This window comes from Trachypithecus francoisi, unplaced genomic scaffold, assembly GCF_009764315.1.
Source record: "Trachypithecus francoisi isolate TF-2019V2 unplaced genomic scaffold, Tfra_2.0 Lachesis_group2, whole genome shotgun sequence".
Lineage (NCBI taxonomy): Eukaryota > Metazoa > Chordata > Mammalia > Primates > Cercopithecidae > Trachypithecus > Trachypithecus francoisi.
Window position 1 is genome coordinate 102,020,449 of NW_022681465.1, and position 17,507 is coordinate 102,037,955.

The 17,507-nt window shown below is 46.9% G+C and overlaps 1 protein-coding gene across 1 annotated transcript; it reads right to left on the reverse strand.

The window, feature by feature from the left end:
• Positions 1-2,445: 2,445 nt before the first annotated feature.
• LOC117066065 (dehydrogenase/reductase SDR family member 7C-like) lies at positions 2,446-17,088 on the reverse strand. Its single transcript, XM_033181547.1, has 5 exons — positions 16,967-17,088; positions 16,631-16,793; positions 6,818-6,930; positions 5,102-5,315; positions 2,446-2,555 (listed from the first exon to the last, which is right to left on the reverse strand). Exons 2-5 carry the CDS (start codon positions 16,785-16,787, stop codon positions 2,446-2,448), a joined length of 594 nt encoding a protein of 197 aa, XP_033037438.1. The 5' UTR covers positions 16,788-16,793; positions 16,967-17,088.
• Positions 17,089-17,507: the final 419 nt, after the last annotated feature.

Genomic DNA, 17,507 nt, shown 5'->3' on the forward strand with positions numbered 1-17,507 from the left:
GTTCTGACATTTACGTGGGAAACTCTGTGCCCCTCAATTCCTCAGTGCAGAGAAGCCAGACCATGGCTGATGGGGGTGGAGACAGCCTTGAGAGAATTCTGAGTCCCCAATACTGTGCTTTGCAAATGTTCCCAGGAAACTCGTGCATTTGTCCTATACAGGTCAGTGGCAAAAGGGCCCATTGTCATGCCTATGCCTCGCTATGTTATGTCACTTCTGTGTCCCCATCACCTGGCTTTAGGCATTCAAACACTTTGTTGAATGAATGAAGGCAGGAAGCAAGGAAGGTGAAAAGTCACCCAACTGCTGAAAATAACAGAAAGTTTAAAAATACAAGGAGCAGTGGAGAGGTTTCTAAGTGGGCTGGGGAAGACAGGAAAATGCGGGATGTGCCAAAGACTGCTGTATGTGGCCCATTCACTCTTCCCTTCTTCCTGGGCCCCCAAGTGGACTGCACTCCCCAGTGTCCCTTGCACTTAGGTGTGACTGAGTTCTCCCAGTAGGATGTGAGCAGCGGTGATGCCAGCCTGGGGGCAAAGGGATGTCCAAGGCCAGTCTGGGGTTTTGGACATTGGGCATGGATCCTCCACAGTCTCTTCCGTCTTCTTGCCAGCAGGGACCCAGCTGTGACCACCCAGAAGATGATGTTGATGGAATGACTTAGCATGACCCTGGGCCCCCAATGACTCTGTGGCATGGTGCCACCTGCTTGCCTGATGCCATTCTCATTGAGGTTACTACATGGAGGAGTAATCAAGTTTTCCCACATCACAGGCTCACAGCACAGTAGGCTTAAACTAGCTAAGGCAAATGGAAAAAGGAAGGTAAAACACTACTAGAGGGGGCGTTATGGGCTGAATTCTGTTGTCAGCCCTCCCAAAATTTATATGCTGAAACCGAATCCCCAGTGCTCAGAATGTGACTGTATTTAGAGATATTTAAAGAGGTAATTAATATAAAATGAGGCCATTAGGCTGGGCCCTACTCCAATCTGACTGGTGCTGTTATAAGAAGAAGAAATTTGGGGCCGGGTGTGGTGGCTCACGCCTGTAATCCTAGCACTCTGAGAGGCCAAGGTAGACGAATCACCTGAGGTCAGGAGTTTGAGACCAGCTTGGCCAAGATGGTAAAACCCTGTCTCTACTAAAAACACAAAAATTAGCCGGGCGTGGTGGTGGGTGCCTGTAGTCCCGGCTACTCAGGAGGCTGAGGCAGAAGAATCGCTTGAACCTGGGAGGCAGAGGTTGCAGTGAGCCAAGATCTTGCCACTGCACTCCAGCCTGGGCAACAGAGTGAGATTCTGTCTCAAAAAAAAATAAATAAATAAATAAAAAGAAGAAGAAGAAGAAGAAGAAGAAGAAGAGAAGAAGAAGAAGAAGAAGAGAAGAAGAAGAAGAAGAAGAAGAAAGAAGAAGAAGAAGAAGAAGAAGAGAAGAAGAAGAAGGAGGAGGAGGAGGAGGAGGAGGAGGAGAGGAGGAGGAGGAGGAGGAGGGGAGGAGGAAATTTGGACATACAAGGAGGCAACAGACATGCACATGCACAGAGGAAAGACTGTGTGGGGACACAGCAAGAAGGCAGCTATCTGTAAGCCAGGGAGAGGGGTTCCAGAGAAAACCAACCCTGCCGACACTTTGATCATGGACTTCCAGCCTCCAGAATAAAAAAAACAAATTTCTGTTGTGTAAGCCCCAGCCTTGGTATTTTGTTATGGCAGCCTGAGCAAATTCATATGGCGACCTACTCATTTTTTTCCCTCCCTTCTTCCCTTCTACTCTTGTACCCATCAAACATTTACTGAGCCCCTAATTTGCACATGGTAGTGTGGGCCACGAAGAAATGTATATGACATGTTCCCCACCTCTTAGAACTAACTCATCAGATGTGGAAATGGCAGAATTTTTCCAGCTAAATCCCAGGAACATACACCTAGAAGTCCTTCTCCCCATTGAACTTTTGAAAGGACGCTCATTTTTGGAGCTGCCCTTACCCTGAATTCTGCCCCTTTCTGTTTTTCCTGGTTCCTTCCTCAGAAGGTCTCCATTGCCCTCCCATTTTGTGATGTGCACCCATCCTTCTCTTTCCCAATGGTAATCTTCCCTGACCTTCAAGGGCATCTTTATGGAGGAAGGGGCATTGGAGCTATGACTGTGCATCTTTGTCAGGAGCGTGACCTTCACCTGGCATTGTCAGGTTCACCTAGTGTACGTCCTGCCCACATAGGAGACTGTGAGCTTCGCAGACAGAGGGAGCTTATCTTTAATATCTCAGCATCTCCCATAGCCACTTGCATGCTGTAGGCGCTCAAAAAATAGGAACCATAGGGATGAAAGAAAACCCAGCAGATGGTGTCATCCTTGGACCCTTTCCTCTGTGACCATCTGCCTAGTCTTAGACATAACAGCTCCTGCCTTATACCATAAGACATACAACAGAAGATTCATATTTTTATCTTAGCAACTTACAAGCTGTACGGAACGGGATTCCAAACTTCCCTTGGATGTTATTCACTAACACGATTTGGCCTGTTCTCCGGGAGATCATGTTGGGAAGCAGGGCTGGAAAACACAGGACAAAGAGTCATGGTTAAAACTTTGCGACTGAGTTAGGCAGCAGCCAGCAGACCCCTCACCCGGCTCCCCTTCATCATGGGGCTCCACTCCCTCCGTGGTAATTAGATTGCAGCAGGGCAGAGATGGAATGAACCCTGCAATCGTTTATCCAGCGTTCCCAAAGCGTGGGCTGGTGAATTGCTGGGTGATTTTAAGTTGGTGCTTTCCCACCAATGTGCATTTAGTGACACTGATTTCTTTTTATTGAAGGCATGTTTATATTTATTGTATTTTCCTCTCGACTTTTGTTTAGATGCACGGGGAACACATGCAGATTTGTTACATGGGTATATTGCACTCAGGTAGTGCGTGTGGTACCCAATAGAATAGAACAGACGCCGATGTCAGTAGTGAGAAAGTCATTCCTGTTTCAATTCTCCTACTATGGCCTCCAGAAGGAAGAAGGAAGTCTCATGATGGTTCTAGTACGTCTTTAACGCCTCTCTTGCACATGCTAATCTTTTAACAAAGAGAGGGAAGATTCTGACGTTCTCAGGCTACCTTGGGAGAACTTACTTTGTTTAATTTTCAGGTTGCCCTTTATTAATTGAGAATGAAAGAAGTTTTAAATTTGTGTTGGTTTTATACAGATTTCTTCCCAAAGTGACTTTAATTTAAAAATGAGAAAATTCAGAGAAAGGTATTAAATTAATAATAGTACAGGCAGAATGGGGATATGGCAAAAAGTGAAAAGACAGTACTCAAAGAGTCCACTTTCAGAATGATCTGTGAAACCCAGCACCTACATGTTAAACATGGACAAACTGTTGGGCCGGGCATGGTGGCTCACACCTGTAATCTCAGCACTTTGGGAGGTTGAGGCGGGTGGATCACGAGGTCAGGAGATGGAGACCATCCTGGCTAACACGGTGAAACCCTATCTCTACTAAAAGAATACAAAAAATTAGCCGGCGTGGTGGCGGGTGCCTGTAGTCCCAGCTACTCAGGAGGCTGAGGCAGGAGAATCACTTGAACCCGGGAGGTGGACCCGGGAGGTGGAAGTTGCAGTGAGCTGAGATCACGCCACTGCATTCCAGCCTGGGAAACAGAGCGAGACTCCATCTTGAAAAAAAAGAAAAGAAAAGAAAAGAAAAAAGAAAAACAAAAACAAGATGGACAAACTGAAGTCCAGAGCTAGGGACTAGACCCAGGGTCCTTAGTGAGGGCTAACCAGGAAGATAAACCATTTCTGGCCCTTTTCCACTCCACTTTCTTTGTTCATTGCTTTGATGCCAGTTAACAGTCTCTATTAAAGGTTGATAGATAACACACTTGTGCTGGCCTGTTTGCTGTGTCCACAGGGACTGGACTGTTATCTCTGGGACACCATTCTAGAAGCTCTGGAAAGTCATCTTTCTGCCCCAAATGCTTCTTTCTCTTCATCTGTCTTAGTACTCGGAATCCTATTGTTAGAGGTGCCCAACATGGGAGCTGGTTGTAGAGACGGTAGTTGTAAGATCATGCTAGATCTTAGACCTTGCCAGGACACCCAACTCCCTAAATGGAGGTGTTCTCCACATTACATTCCCCCTGAGATTCTGCTTTGATAAACTTTTATTTTTTTTGGAGAGCAGGGGCTTCAACTTTTCTTTCTTTTAGACGGAGTCTCAGCCTGTCACCCAAGCTGGAGTGCAATGGCATGATCTCGGCTCACTGCAACCTCAGCCTCCTGGGTTCAAACGATCCTCCTGCCTCAGCCTCCTGAGTAGCTGGGATTACAGGCACCCACCACGATGCCTGGCTAATTTTTGTATTTTTAGTAGAGATGGGGTTTCACCATGTTGGCCAGGCTGGTCTTGAACTTCTGACCTCATGATCTGTCAACTTTTCATTCTACTCTGTGGTCATTTCCAGGCCCATTTTCCAGGCTTCAGACCTGCGTTTGAACTTGGTGGTGAGAAATCTGCACCTGGGTGTCTCCTAGGCCCCTCAGACAGGCTCACATAGGAATCACCATCTTATTCATTAAAGGGAGACAGCCTCCTGCCTTCCCTGTTTCTGTGAAGGGATTGACAGAATACTGGGTCTCTTGTAATTTGGTAATAAGTCCTTTTTCTTCTTCATTTCTGAGGACAGAATCTTTACCTTTGACCAACTGTCATGGTTAGAAGCAGATCAACCGCAAGGTTGATACAGCAGAATGTACACAGTTGTTGAGACAATTGTTGGAGGATGAGACAATTGTTCAGAGACGTCGAATTGGAGGGAAGCCAGGGACGTAAGGAGAGAGAAGTAAAAGGGCAAAGCTTAGGTGGGGAGAGGGGTTTCACAGAGAGGGTGGTTGTAATATACCAATCAGATACTTCCTGGGTTCCTTTTCCTACATAAACATTGAAAATGGGAATGCTGAAAGCTTTCACCCAATAGGTAGGGAATTTTCTAAGGGGACTGGAGAATTCCATATAGAATAGGATGACTGTCTGGCTATTTAACAGAGCCCTCTGTAGAATCTGGTGGCCCAGATACCCATGGGAAAGTCAAACTCACGAGACCTTTCGTCAATGTGATGGGGCCAAAGTAATTGGCATCCATGATCTTTTTGTCGAGCTCCAGAGAAATCTTATGGGCAGGCCCCTTCACCTTCATGCTGGCATTGTTGATGAGGATGTCCACACAGCCATAGCAATCCAGGACTTCTTTTGCCACATCTGGGACGCAGCTGATGTCTGAGAGGTCCAACAGGACCAGCTTTGGGGTGAATGTCTGCTGAACCAATGACAGAGTCAGGTTATGTGAGATCTCCTCCCTCTTGCAGACCTTGGGAGCCCTGTATCTAAAAGCCACCCATTTTGAAATTCAAAGATCATGAAATGACTGAAAAAAAAAAAAAAAAAAAGACGAAGAAGCAGAAATGATTCTGGGATGGAGAATATTGCCAGAGAATTCATTCTTGGGGACCAGGGCAAAACCAACAAATCTTGACGTGAATATGCAGCAATAAGTCTAAACTCTTGGCCAAGGTTCCACAACTGGAACCTGATAAATGAATATCGCCCTTCGCAGCAGTCCCTTTGCAGCTTTGCACTGACTCCAGGGGTGACATCATTACTTTTAACAGTTCTGAGCTCCTTTGTGGAAACTGCTTTTCAACCTGGCTTGCAAGTTGCAAAATAAATAAATAAATAAATAAATAAAGGACTTTATAGCCACATTTTAAAAAACTAAAATCATACACTCAACACAATATTTTTGAAACATCTGCTTACTAAGTGCGGGGCATTGTGTTTAGCCAGACACTTGCTGCATTGACTCTGTTGATCCAGGGATGTGTAGGAGGGTGGACAGATGGGAAAATTGATGACACTGAGTGGTAAATGCAATCCCAGTGTTTGACAAAGACTAGTCCTGAGATATGGAGTCTCAGGACTCCATATCTGAGCCATGCCCTTGAAGAGAGGGTTCCGTGGTCAGAATTGTTTGGGAAACACAGACTGTTCTCCAAGTTCTTCTTGGAGATACACAGTGCACATTGGCATATGAAAGGCTCTGAAAAGTCCTGCAGTGAAGAAAATGGACAAGCTTAGCTTAACTCACTGTTTCTCACACAACTGACCACAAACCCTCGCTTTTACCCAGTGCCTAATCACATCCCTGGAAACACACTTTGGGGCATTCTGTGTTGTCCTGTTTGATTCATCTCCTCAAATATCAGACTTATCCCTGAATTACTTTGAGCTGTTCCTAATCACCAAATGCAACCTCAAAGGTAAAGATTCGAAAAAAGTATCCTGAAGGGAGCTCCAAAGACAGTCTCCTGACCAATGCTCCAGAAAAACCTTTGGAAACTGCAGCCTCATTGAAAGAAGTGTTCACTTTCTGGGAGACTTCTTGGGAAGGGATCTCATTTATCTGGTTTCTTTGATGGAGATATCAGTTGAGGTATTAAAAAAAAATGGCCATGTTTGTAATCACAGCCCATACCTGTCACATCGTCTGTCTTCTGGATCCTTCTTGAGTTTGAGTTATATAGGGTCAGGACAAGGGGCTGTGGCTACAGAACACGATTTTGTCATGGTGGGTAGTCAAAACAAGTCAACCCCTTATGAATGGCAAACGTGACCCTATGCCAAGGTCATTGGGTTCATTGCCTCACATTCCCCAAAGCAATCACCAAGTTTCCTGCACTTGGTCCAAGAGCTGATCCTGAATGATCAGTGGAGGCTGGGAATGCCCAGGAGTTACCCACACCGACTGCTAGAAGACCTTACCTTGCTGGGGTCAGCCACGCTGATCAAGGCATCATATAGGTTCTCCAGCCTCTCCCAGTTCTTTCCACATAGCACCAGCCTTGCCCCACCTGTGTGGAACACCCGAGCACACTCTGTGGGGAGGAAGGAAACAGGGCAGGGCATACTGTGTGGATGGAACCGCTGACAGTGAACCCCCTCTCTTGGGAACCCATGAATTCAAAAGTCAGAAGTCTTAGCACCACGAGGTCCTTTAGGGGTCACTTCATTCAACTCCCTCCCAGGGCTGGAATTTTTGTCATTTCAGCCTCCACTTAGTTGCTTCCGTGAAAGGGAGCTCATGGTGGAGTGAGACAACGCCTCCTTTGTTAGAAAGTTCTGATTATTGGAAATTCTTCCTTACACTGAACAGAAAGACAAACCTGCCAACTTGGCCCCCCAGGACCGCAGCCCTGGAGATATCTCAATCTGAAGATAATGGAGACACACCACTATGTTTTTTCAAATCAAACGTCACCAGTGTCCTCCACATTTTCTCTGGGGATAATACCAGGGTTCTTTGTATTTAAAAGTAAACCTACTTTCTGTCTAATTAATTTTCCTCTGGACTGATTCCCGACTCATCCAATGTCGTACTTTCTCAACTGAGTGTTAGCTGGTAGACAAACAGAATTCTTGTGTAGCAATACTAATGATACTTAAAAGCAATAGAAGCTCACAGGTTTGGAGAGTTTCCTTGCTGTAGAAACTGTTGAAATATATGTACATATCTCTTGCATATCTCTCTAGTTCATTTAATACTCACAATAACCTTGTGAGATAGTATCTTTAGGTTGGGTTCTCAGGAAGCAGACTCTGAGTCAAGGATTCGGGTGGCCAGGATTTACTGAGGGCCTGCTCTTCAGAGACAGCCTATCGGGGAGGGAAGTCATGGAGTGGGGGGAGGAGAGGATGTGGTCTCAGGAAAGTCTAGCTTTGGCTTGATCCAAGGGAGACTCTGGAGTCTGAACTCTATTGCACAGTTGGAGGCAAGAGGATCAGCCTTTGTACACCAGTGTCAGTCACTGATGTGGGCTGCCCTCTCTAGGGGTATGTGCATAGGCTGTGTAACTCCTGGGCAGGGCAGCGTCCACTGGCAGGAGACAAATCTTTGGGAAAGGAGGTATCTGCACACCATTTGCAATCTGCATGCCATTTGCAATCTGCATGCCATTTGCAGCCAATGTTTACAGTGCCTGGGAAATGGATGAGCTGACCAAGTACAGGGATCTGGAAGAGGCACCAACAGCACCCACTCCAGGGAAGAACCTATTATTGTCTCATTTACACCATGAAGTGGTGGACTCAGACTTGTTAGGAACATGGAAGGACAGCCTGGCAGCCTGGTGCCCAGTGGAGGCTGGATATCCCGAGTGCTGTGGCTCCAAGTGAACTCAGGGCTGCGTGATTTTCTCCAGCAGGGCCCAGAGCCTGCTGCAGGTGGAGAGAAGGGACCAGCTGGACAGGACTGTTGGTCGGGGCTTGGTAAGGGGCATGATGGGCAGGGAAGTTGTGGTATTGGAGAGATGGAGGAATTGAGGTGCTGGACTATGAAGTCTAAATCAGGTGGGAGCAGGAGTGAAGGCAGAAAAGGCCAAGAGAGGACCCAAGAAGAGAGTTGTGGGGATAAGAGGTCTCCATGAGGCCTGAAAACAGGTGTACTGGGAATCCCTGAGAGAGCTGGGAGGACGGTGCTGGGAGAGCTCAGTCTGCTGACGGAGGGAAACCCGAATCCAGAAGTAACTGGGTTGACAATGTCACCTTGAATTGTTAGGGCTGCAGAGAAGGGAAGATTCCTCTCAATGTAGGTGTATTTTTTTTATACAGCTCATGATGAGTCTGGATGACAAAATCCAATAAAGATGTCAATCTGTCTCCAAGTTAAATTGATCCAGTAAATCAGGATCCCAACAGGTCTTGGGAAATGACAGAAAAGTCTACACGTTATATGGCATATTTTGCACACTTTAATTGGAATACTCTATGAAGGAAAGCAAAGAACATTTTGAAAAACAGTTGTTAAAATATATTGTAAAACTACAGAAATTAAAGAGTCAGCCGTTCAAGTCTAGATAGAAATATTGATAATAAATAGAGTCAGGTATTGAGGAGAATTTAGTGTACGATAAAGTTAACATGTTGAATGAATGGGAAAAGGACGTATTACATAAAGAGTGGGGGCCGGGCGCGGTGGCTCATGCCTGTAATCCCAGCACTTTGGGAGGCCAAGGTGGGCAGATCGCTTGAGGTCAGGAGTTTGAGACCATCCTGGCCAACATGGCGAAACCCCGTCTCTACTAAAAATTCAAAAATTTAATCCCACCTACTTGGGTGGTTGAGGCAAGAGAATCTCTTGAACTCAGCAGATGAAGGCTGCAGTGAACTGAGATCACGCCACTGCACTCCAGCCTGGGCAACAGAGTGAGACTCTGTTTTAAAAAAAGTTGGCCGGGCGCCGTGGCTCAAGCCTGTAATCCCAGCACTTTGGGAGGCCGAGACGGGCGGATCACGAGGTCAGGAGATCGAGACCATCCTGGCTAATACGGTGAAACCCTGTCTCTACTTAAAAATACAAAAAAAAAAAAAACTAGCCGGGCGACGAGGCGGGCGCCTGTAGTCCCAGCTACTTGGGAGGCTGAGGCAGGAGAATGGCGTAAACCCGGGAGGCGGAGCTTGCAGTGAGCTGAGATCCGGCCACTGCACTCCAGCCTGGGTGGCAGAGCGAGACTCCGTCTCAAAAAAAAAAAAAAAAAAAGTGGGGGCGGGTATTTGAATCCCTATTTGGGAGGGAAAAAAAGCTGGATGCATTACACCAAAATATACTAAATAGTGAAATATAAAAACAGAACCAAAACAGAACTAGAAGAAGGTAGAGACAAATATACACCTTTCATTGGGGAGGGCTCCTGAGCATCCATTGAAGGAAAAAAAATCCTAACAGAAATGATTTATGGATTGTACCCTTTTAAAAAAATCTTCTTGGCTGGGCGCAGTGGCTCACGCCTCTAATCCCAGCACTTTGGGAGGCCGAGGCAGGTGGATCACGAGGTCAAGAGATCGAGACCATCCTGGCTAACATGGTGAGACCCCGTCTCTACTAAAAATACAAAAAATTAGCCAGGCGTGGTGGCGGGTGCCTGTCGTCCCAGCTACTTGGGAAGCTGAGACAGGAGAGTGGCGTGAACCCGGGAGGTGGAGCTTGCAGTGAGCTGAGATTGCACCACTGCACTCCAGCCAGTGGAGACAAAAAAAAAAAAAAAAAAAAAAACACACACACACACACACAAAACCAGAAAAACAGAGAAACAAAACAAAACAAAAACCTTCTTACAGAAAAAAAAGAAAGAAGAAAGAAAAACACCCACAAATAAAGGACAAGACAAATTTAGAAAAAGTGTTTATAATCTATATGTCAGAAAAGGGTTAATTTGATATATGAAAAAACTCTTACAAATCAATTAGAAAAAAGATAAAGATGCTAATAAAGAAATTGGTTAAGGAGATGAGTAAGCAATTCACAAAAAATGTATCAAGACACAGAAGATGAATGAATATCAGTAACACCTAAATGCAAACTAAAACATGGGACGGTTCCCTGCTGCCAGGAGCCCAGCTTCATGTCTTATGGGCAAGATCCTGGGCCCAGCCAATGCCCTGAGGGCAGAGGAAAGGAAAGCCGGACCTCTCCATCGGAGGTGGCCTGTGGAGCCAAGGAAGTCACAGCCATCAATGGCCAGGGTAGGTCATGAGTTGGTTGAGAGCTCATCTGAAGTCTGCCCAAGAGGACCTCTCAGAAGGTCAGTGGAACTCCAGAGGACAGGGTTGGTGGGGAGTAGACTGCCCGGGAACCAGGGGGTGAGGAGGGATTGAGCGAGTGGAGAAAAAACCCACATCTCCCATTTCACAGAAATGAATAATCCTAGGGAGGCCTCTGAAAGGCGCATAAAAGTGCCCACAAGAGAAAGATTCAGACCCAGTTTTAAACAGGGACCAGGCTGATGGACCTTGAAGCCATCTGATAGCGCTGTCAGTCGGGTGAGAGTTTTTCTTGCTCTCCTGTCTTGCCTCCTGGGGCCCTAGAAGCCTAAGAAACAGCAGGAAGGGTCCCTGGGGCCCTAGAAGCCTAAGAAACAGCAGGAAGCTTCCCTCCAACTTGCAACAGCAGTGGGGAGGAGCAGAGAGGAGGAAAGAAAGTTCGAATTCAATGAAAATGGCCATGTTATCAGGTGTTAAACTGGGCATCCCAATTCCCGAATCAATGCTCTCTTTCGACCCCCATCATGACCAAAGGATTTTGCACAATCTAGTAGTAATCAGAGGCCAGGTGTGGTGGCTCACACCTGTAATCCCAGCACTTTGGGAGGCCAAGGTGGGTGGATTACCTGAGGTCAGGAGTTTGAGACTAGCCTGGCTAACATGGTGAAACCCCTTTTTACTAAAAACACACACACAAAAAATTAGCCAGGCGTGGTAGTATGCGCCTGTAATCCCAGCTACTCGGGAGGCTGAGGCAGGAGAATCGCTGGAACCCGGGAGGTAGAGGTTGCAGTGAGCCGAGATCGCGCCATTGCACTCCAGCCTGGGCAACAAGAGCAACAGCAAAACTACGTCTCAAAAAAAAAAAAAAAAAAAAGTAATCAGAAAAGTCAGGAAGCACCTGATTTTTTTTTCTCAAGCTGCAGAGGAAGGACTCTCCCCTCTGAATAAATTTGAGGTGGACTGTCTCACGACACCCTTGATTCATGCTTGCTCATGATGGGTTACTCACATAAGCATCCCCCTGAAAGGAAAGGAAGGATGCATTCACACAGGGTGTCCCCAAGCATGTGGGGTTCTAGGTGTATTTTGTGTTCTTTTTACTTAAAAAAAAATTCTTTTCAATACATATGGCTTTTAAAACAGAATTCACTAAGAGAAACTTCCGTGGGCAGCAGAAAGTCTAGCCTTCCTGCATTTCAGCTGTCATTCTGGAGCAGAATGAAGGTTGGATTTTACAAATGAGACAAGTGAGGTTCAATGGGTTGAAATGAATCACCTGGAGTCTGGCCAGCAGGGAAGCCAGGATGTGAACCCCACAGGAGTCTGACATCCAGGTGGTGAGTAACGCATTTTCCACACTAGGCTCCTCTTGGCCAATGCCCACTGCTGAGAAAGGGACACCTTGAGGGTGAGGGTGCATTTTCACTCCTCGCTCCCTCCCTCGCGTGATGATAAGTTTTTTTTTTTTTTTGAGACGGAGTTTCATTCTTGTTGCCCAGGCTGGAGTGCCGTGGCGCAATCTCGGCTCTGCCTCCTGGCTCCAAGTGATTCTCCCGCCTCAGCCTCCCGAGTAGCTGGGATTGCAGGTGCCTGCCACTACGTCCGGCTAATTTTTGTATTTTTAGTAGAGACAGGGTTTCCCTATGTTGGCCAGGGTGGTCTCGAACTCCTGACCTTAGGTCATCTGCCTGCTTCGGTCTCCCAAAGTGCTGGGATTACAGGCCTGAGCCACCGCACCTGACCAGAGCATTATTTGCAGCAGGGCACTGGAGTAGGTGAGGGGCCTGCGAGCAGGAGCCAGATCAAATCTCTGGCGTTGGCCTTATTAGAACAGACAGCTGGGAGCATTCTTCCCCATCACAGCCATTTCCCTTCTCCACTAACACGTTGCCTTGCCCAGGTGTGCCTGGGAGGCTGGAGCCCAGCGGCGTGCTCAGTGCCTCAGTGCTGCTGCAGCCAAGCCTAGAGGCACGGCTCCCAAAGAAGTCATTTCTGCTGAAACCAGGTCTTTGATATACCCGAGTGTCCTTATTTCTATTCTTTTATCAGCTCAGCACGTATCTCGCATTGAGCACTTTGATACCAGGCTTTTTCTTTTTCATGCAATAAACATAAATTGAGCTCTTCTTTCTATATTTCATCAATCTAAGATGCCATCGATGATGAGCTGTTGCCTGATTTCAGAGATAATAAATGACTTTTAATTTTAATTTTAATTTTTTGGGGGACAGGGTCTCACTCTGTCGCCCAGACTGGAGTGCTGTGGTGTGATTTCAGCTCACTGCAACCTCCGCCTCCCAGGTTCCAACCATCCTCCCACCTCAGCCTCCTGAGTAGCTGAGAATGCAGGCGCATGTCACCACACCCGGCTAAGTTTTACATTTTCTGTAGATATGGGGGGGGGGTCTTACTATGTTGCCCAGGCTGGTCTTGAACTCCTGAGTTCAAGCGATTCAGCTACCTCAGCCTCCCAAAAGTGCTGGGATTACAGGTTTGAACCACAGCGACATTTTAAAGGGTGGCCTATGGGGATTGTAAGATGCTATGGATTGAAAGACAGTCAGATTTCAGAAATGTTGAAAGGAGAGAAACTGCACCTTTGAGGTGAGAACACACAGGCAGGGCTGACGTTCAGCTGTACCCTCTGAAGCAGCTCAGGTGCAGAGGTTGGGTATTCTGAAAGTCATTCTTTTTTTCAAATTAATTAATCAACCAATTAATTATTAATTAATTAAAATAAAAAATCGATTATTAATTAAATTAATTAAAATAAATCAATCATTAAGTTAATTAATTAAAATAAATTTATTTTTGAGGTGGAGTCTCACTCTGCCACCCAGGCTAGAGTGCAGTGGCATGGTCTTGGCTCACTGCAATCTCTGTCTTTTGGGTTCAAGCAATCCTCCTGCCTCAGCCTTCCAAGTAGCTGGGATTACAGGTGAGAACCACCATGCTCAGCTAATTTTTGTATCTTCAGTAGAGACGGCGTTTCACCATGTTGGCCAGGCTGGTCTCAAACTCCTGACCTCAAGTGATCTGCCTGCCTTGGCCTCCCAAAGTGCTGGGATTACAGGTGTGAGCCACTGAGCCTGGCCTTGATCAACACTCTTGCTGCAGATACAGTGGGTACAATGTGACAGGATTCCTGGCTTGGCCGAATCCTGGAGGTTTGGAGCGAGGACTAGATGCCCCGACCTTTGTCTGCCTGTTTGATTTCCCTAGTAAACAACTTGGCGTGGCACGCTCTGCTGCTCCCGGTGCCACACATGGGGTTCATGCAGGTTCTATGGCAGCAGGGTGTGCAGCGGCTGTGCAAAGCCTGCATCATCCTCTCAGCGCCCTGGACTTGAGACATGCAGCAGTTGGAGCCTGGAATCACTGTTGTCAGCAGCGTGGGGAGCTAGGCGTTTATTTAAGGTCACACACATCCAGCATCTCAAGTTACTGCTAAGTACTGGAAATTTATTTTTTTCTTCTTTGCATTTCTTTCCAGGGTGGGTCAATGAGATATAGTTAAAAAAAAAACAGTGACAGTAGACACGACAAGCTAGGCCATGAGGTCCTGCAAAGGCTGTTTCCCTCATAAGATGTATTTCCTGGGTACCTGATTTGTGTCATGTGTGACTACAACTGAATGAGGTGTTTTAAAAATGAATGAGATGGCCGGGCGCGGTGGCTCAACCCTGTAATCCCAGCACTTTGGGAGGCCGAGACGGGCGGATCACGAGGTCAGGAGATCGAGACCATCCTGGCTAACCCGGTGAAACCCCGTCTCTACTAAAAAATACAAAAAACTAGCTGGGCGAGGTGGCGGGCGCCTGTAGTCCCAGCTACTCGGGAGGCTGAGGCAGGAGAATGGCGTGAACCCGGGAGGCGGAGCTTGCAGTGAGCTGAGATCTGGCCACTGCACTCCAGCCTGGGCGACAGAGCGAGACTCCGTCTCAAAAAATTAAAATAAAATAAAATAAAAATAAAAATGAATGAGATGATTAAAACAAATACACATCTCTCAACGATCAATAAAACTGTGTTTCTACCTAATAAGACACAAAACTAGCAAGGCTACAGAAGAACTGAGCAGCCTCCTCGACCAACAGGATCAAATCCACCTTTGTAGGACAATGGCAGAACGCACATTCTTTCCAAGCACTGGCGGAACCCATACCGAGATAGATCACAAAACAAACCTCAGCAAATTTGAAAGAATTGAAATCATACAGGGCGTATTCTCCAACCATGTTGGAATCAAACCGGAAAGCAATAAAACAAATTTGCAAGAACACACTTATCCAAACGAGGGCCTTCCCTGATCACATGTCACTTTTAGAGGTTATTCATTAAATACACATTTTCTGAGCATGCCAACCAAGCATTGAGCTAGGTGCTGAGGCTGCTGGGTGAACAAAACACAGGCTCCAGCACTGGGAAGCCTGTATCTAGTGGACCTGCTGAGAAACACACAGATACAGCATGAGAAATACACTAATGTGGTATGCACTTGCAAGGGGCCAGTTAAGAAACTGGTCCCACAAGGACCATTCAAGAGGAAGGAGCAATTAAAGGTTTCAGGAAAGGCTCCAGGTAGAGGCTGTATCAGGGAATCACGTATTAGCAGCTTGGTGCAATGCCAGACAAAGGTGCACCATTTGGAGAGCAAATTTTCCCCAAAGCCTTCCGTTCTGAATGGCTTTAGGTGGGCATCTCTTTTCCAGCTCTCCAGGGCAGCACACTCCCTGTTGTCTTGTGTCTGGTCTGATTGACAGATGTGTGTGCCCTGGCTTGTCCCTGAAGAAGAAGGAGTTTGAGTTTGTGTACCTCGCTCCCTTTTGATGCAGGATATCCTCTCTGGGAATTGTGTGTGGGACTCATCTAGGGGCCACTTAGAGAACCTAGTCTATCTGCCTTATGCTTTGTTTTTTATCTTACAAGATGCACCTGGGTTGATCACCCGCTGAAATCTAAGCCATCCTCAAAGCGTGCGGATTGGCTCCCATTGGGATGCCGAAGAGGATGAGCAGCAGGCTCTGAGAAAATTGTCAGGGAGGTTACAAACGTTCCCACGATGGCGGCACCATGCAGGTAAGTGCCCAGCCCCCCAGAGGGACTCTCAGGGGGCAATGCTCAGAACATAGTGGGCTCAGTGGACACTGACTGAGTTACTAATGACTGTTGGACTGTGTGGGATCTGTGCTCTATTAAAAATAATAAAAACTACAGCAAAAGTTGTGCTAACTATATAACATATAAAGTTGTGCTACCATGGTCTGGAAGGACAGAATCAGAATTTTGCAAACTTAAGGACAATTGCAGCCCCTCATGTCATAGATGTCACCAGCAGAAGGACCCCTCTGAGGCCATATAATTCAGGGGTTGCAAATGCAAATACCTTCAATGCCAGAAAGTGCAATGATTGAAAGAACCAGGCCAAATGTGATGCAATAGGGATGGTTGGGGTCTGTGGCCCACTAGTGTGGGCATGTTTTGCCTACATGTGTTCACGATCATCATTACTAACCCTTGAGTGATATCCACTGCAGCTCCAGGTACTGTTCTAAGTGCTATACATCTATGAACTCATTTATTCCTCACAATGGGATCGTGAGGTAGAGTCTGCTGGTATGCTTGCTTTACAGATGAGAAGTTTAAGGCAGAGAAGTGAAGTAACCAGCTAGTCATTACTGGGGCCAGGAACTGAACCCAGCCCCCGAGTCTGGGCTCACAACCAGTACGCTGCCCCAGCTAAAGGCTTTGCGTTTTCAAAATTTCTGGAAACCTCATGAAGCCAAAACAAATCACATCTGCAGACCAATTTTAGCCCTTAGGCTGTGAGTTTGCAATCCTAGATATTCCACCGCCCTCATTTTTCAGGAATCTGCAGCCTCCAAAAGATGGGAAACTTGCTGGTTAATGACAGAAGCTGGGAGAGAACACAGAATCGATCCCCTCCCACCTAGCAGGTTTGCCCACACACCACCCTGTCACCCCGCCAGTCCCTGGGGGCAGAAATGGGCACAGGTGGGAGCAAAGCCGGCTTACCCTTGCCCAGTCCTGAGATGGCATCGGTGATCACCACCACTTTGTTCTGCACAGCTGACTTTGACCACAGCCTGGACACCTCTTGATAAATGAAGAGGAGGCCACTGATTCCCAGCAGCAGCAGCAGGGGCAGCAGCAGCATAGCCATGACTCCCATCTTGTTCTGGGGGACAACGGAGTAAGAGGGGATTGGCTTTGCAAAGAGATGCTGATCAGGACCCCCAGGGCAGGGGGAAGCCCAAGGCTGCAGGGAGCTCGGCTCTGTGCAAGCCTCCAGGCTGAACACCCAGTGGGCGTGCTAATCCCCAAATGTTCAACAAATAGGAAATTACTCACAGTGTCTCCGAAAGCAAACCGAATCCAGGGGCCCTGCCCTCCCCAAAGGTTAATTACAACCTTAATTAAAATGGGTCTGCATTTTTGGAAGAAAATCCATGTGTTAAGGCCACTTGCTCGGGCCCTAATGGTTATTTATAGCTTTCAGTTGCACTAAAAGGCTGTCAGGGTAAATATAGTGTCTATTCTGATATTCAGGAACACATGCTGGCCGGGTCTGATTTCAGGGCTCTTGCCAAAGCTCTCCTGGCTTGCCTGACTATTAGAGGTTTCCTCTGCGGTTTGGGGCTGAGTGCGAGGGATCCAAACCTGGGATTTTCAGCACAAACATCCTTGCCCTCACTTCCGGTAACCCTCGTAATCGGTAGTTTGGATGGATATGGCAGAAGACCACCTGGCCTTCGCTTTCTAGTTGGAGATGAAAAGCATAGAGAACTGCTAAAGAGAATGAAGCCTTTTGCAGAAAGAACCACTTGGAGGTGTGACAGGAAATATCAGAAAGAGCACACTTTTGGGGGTGTTTCTCACCTCTCTGAGCCTC

What these genes read in the sequence shown, in the direction of transcription:
- LOC117066065 (XM_033181547.1), bottom strand. Translation starts at nt 16,787, where the DNA reads ATGGGAGTCATGGCTATGCTGCTGCTGCCCCTGCTGCTGCTGCTGGGA. An exon ending in CATCTCAGGACTGGGCAAGG is followed by an intron (nt 6,931 to 16,630) that starts GTAAGCCGGCTT and finishes TCCTCCCCACAG; the next exon opens with AGTGTGCTCGGGTGTTCCAC. An exon ending in GCGTGGCTGACCCCAGCAAG is followed by an intron (nt 5,316 to 6,817) that starts GTAAGGTCTTCT and finishes TCATTGGTTCAG; the next exon opens with CAGACATTCACCCCAAAGCT.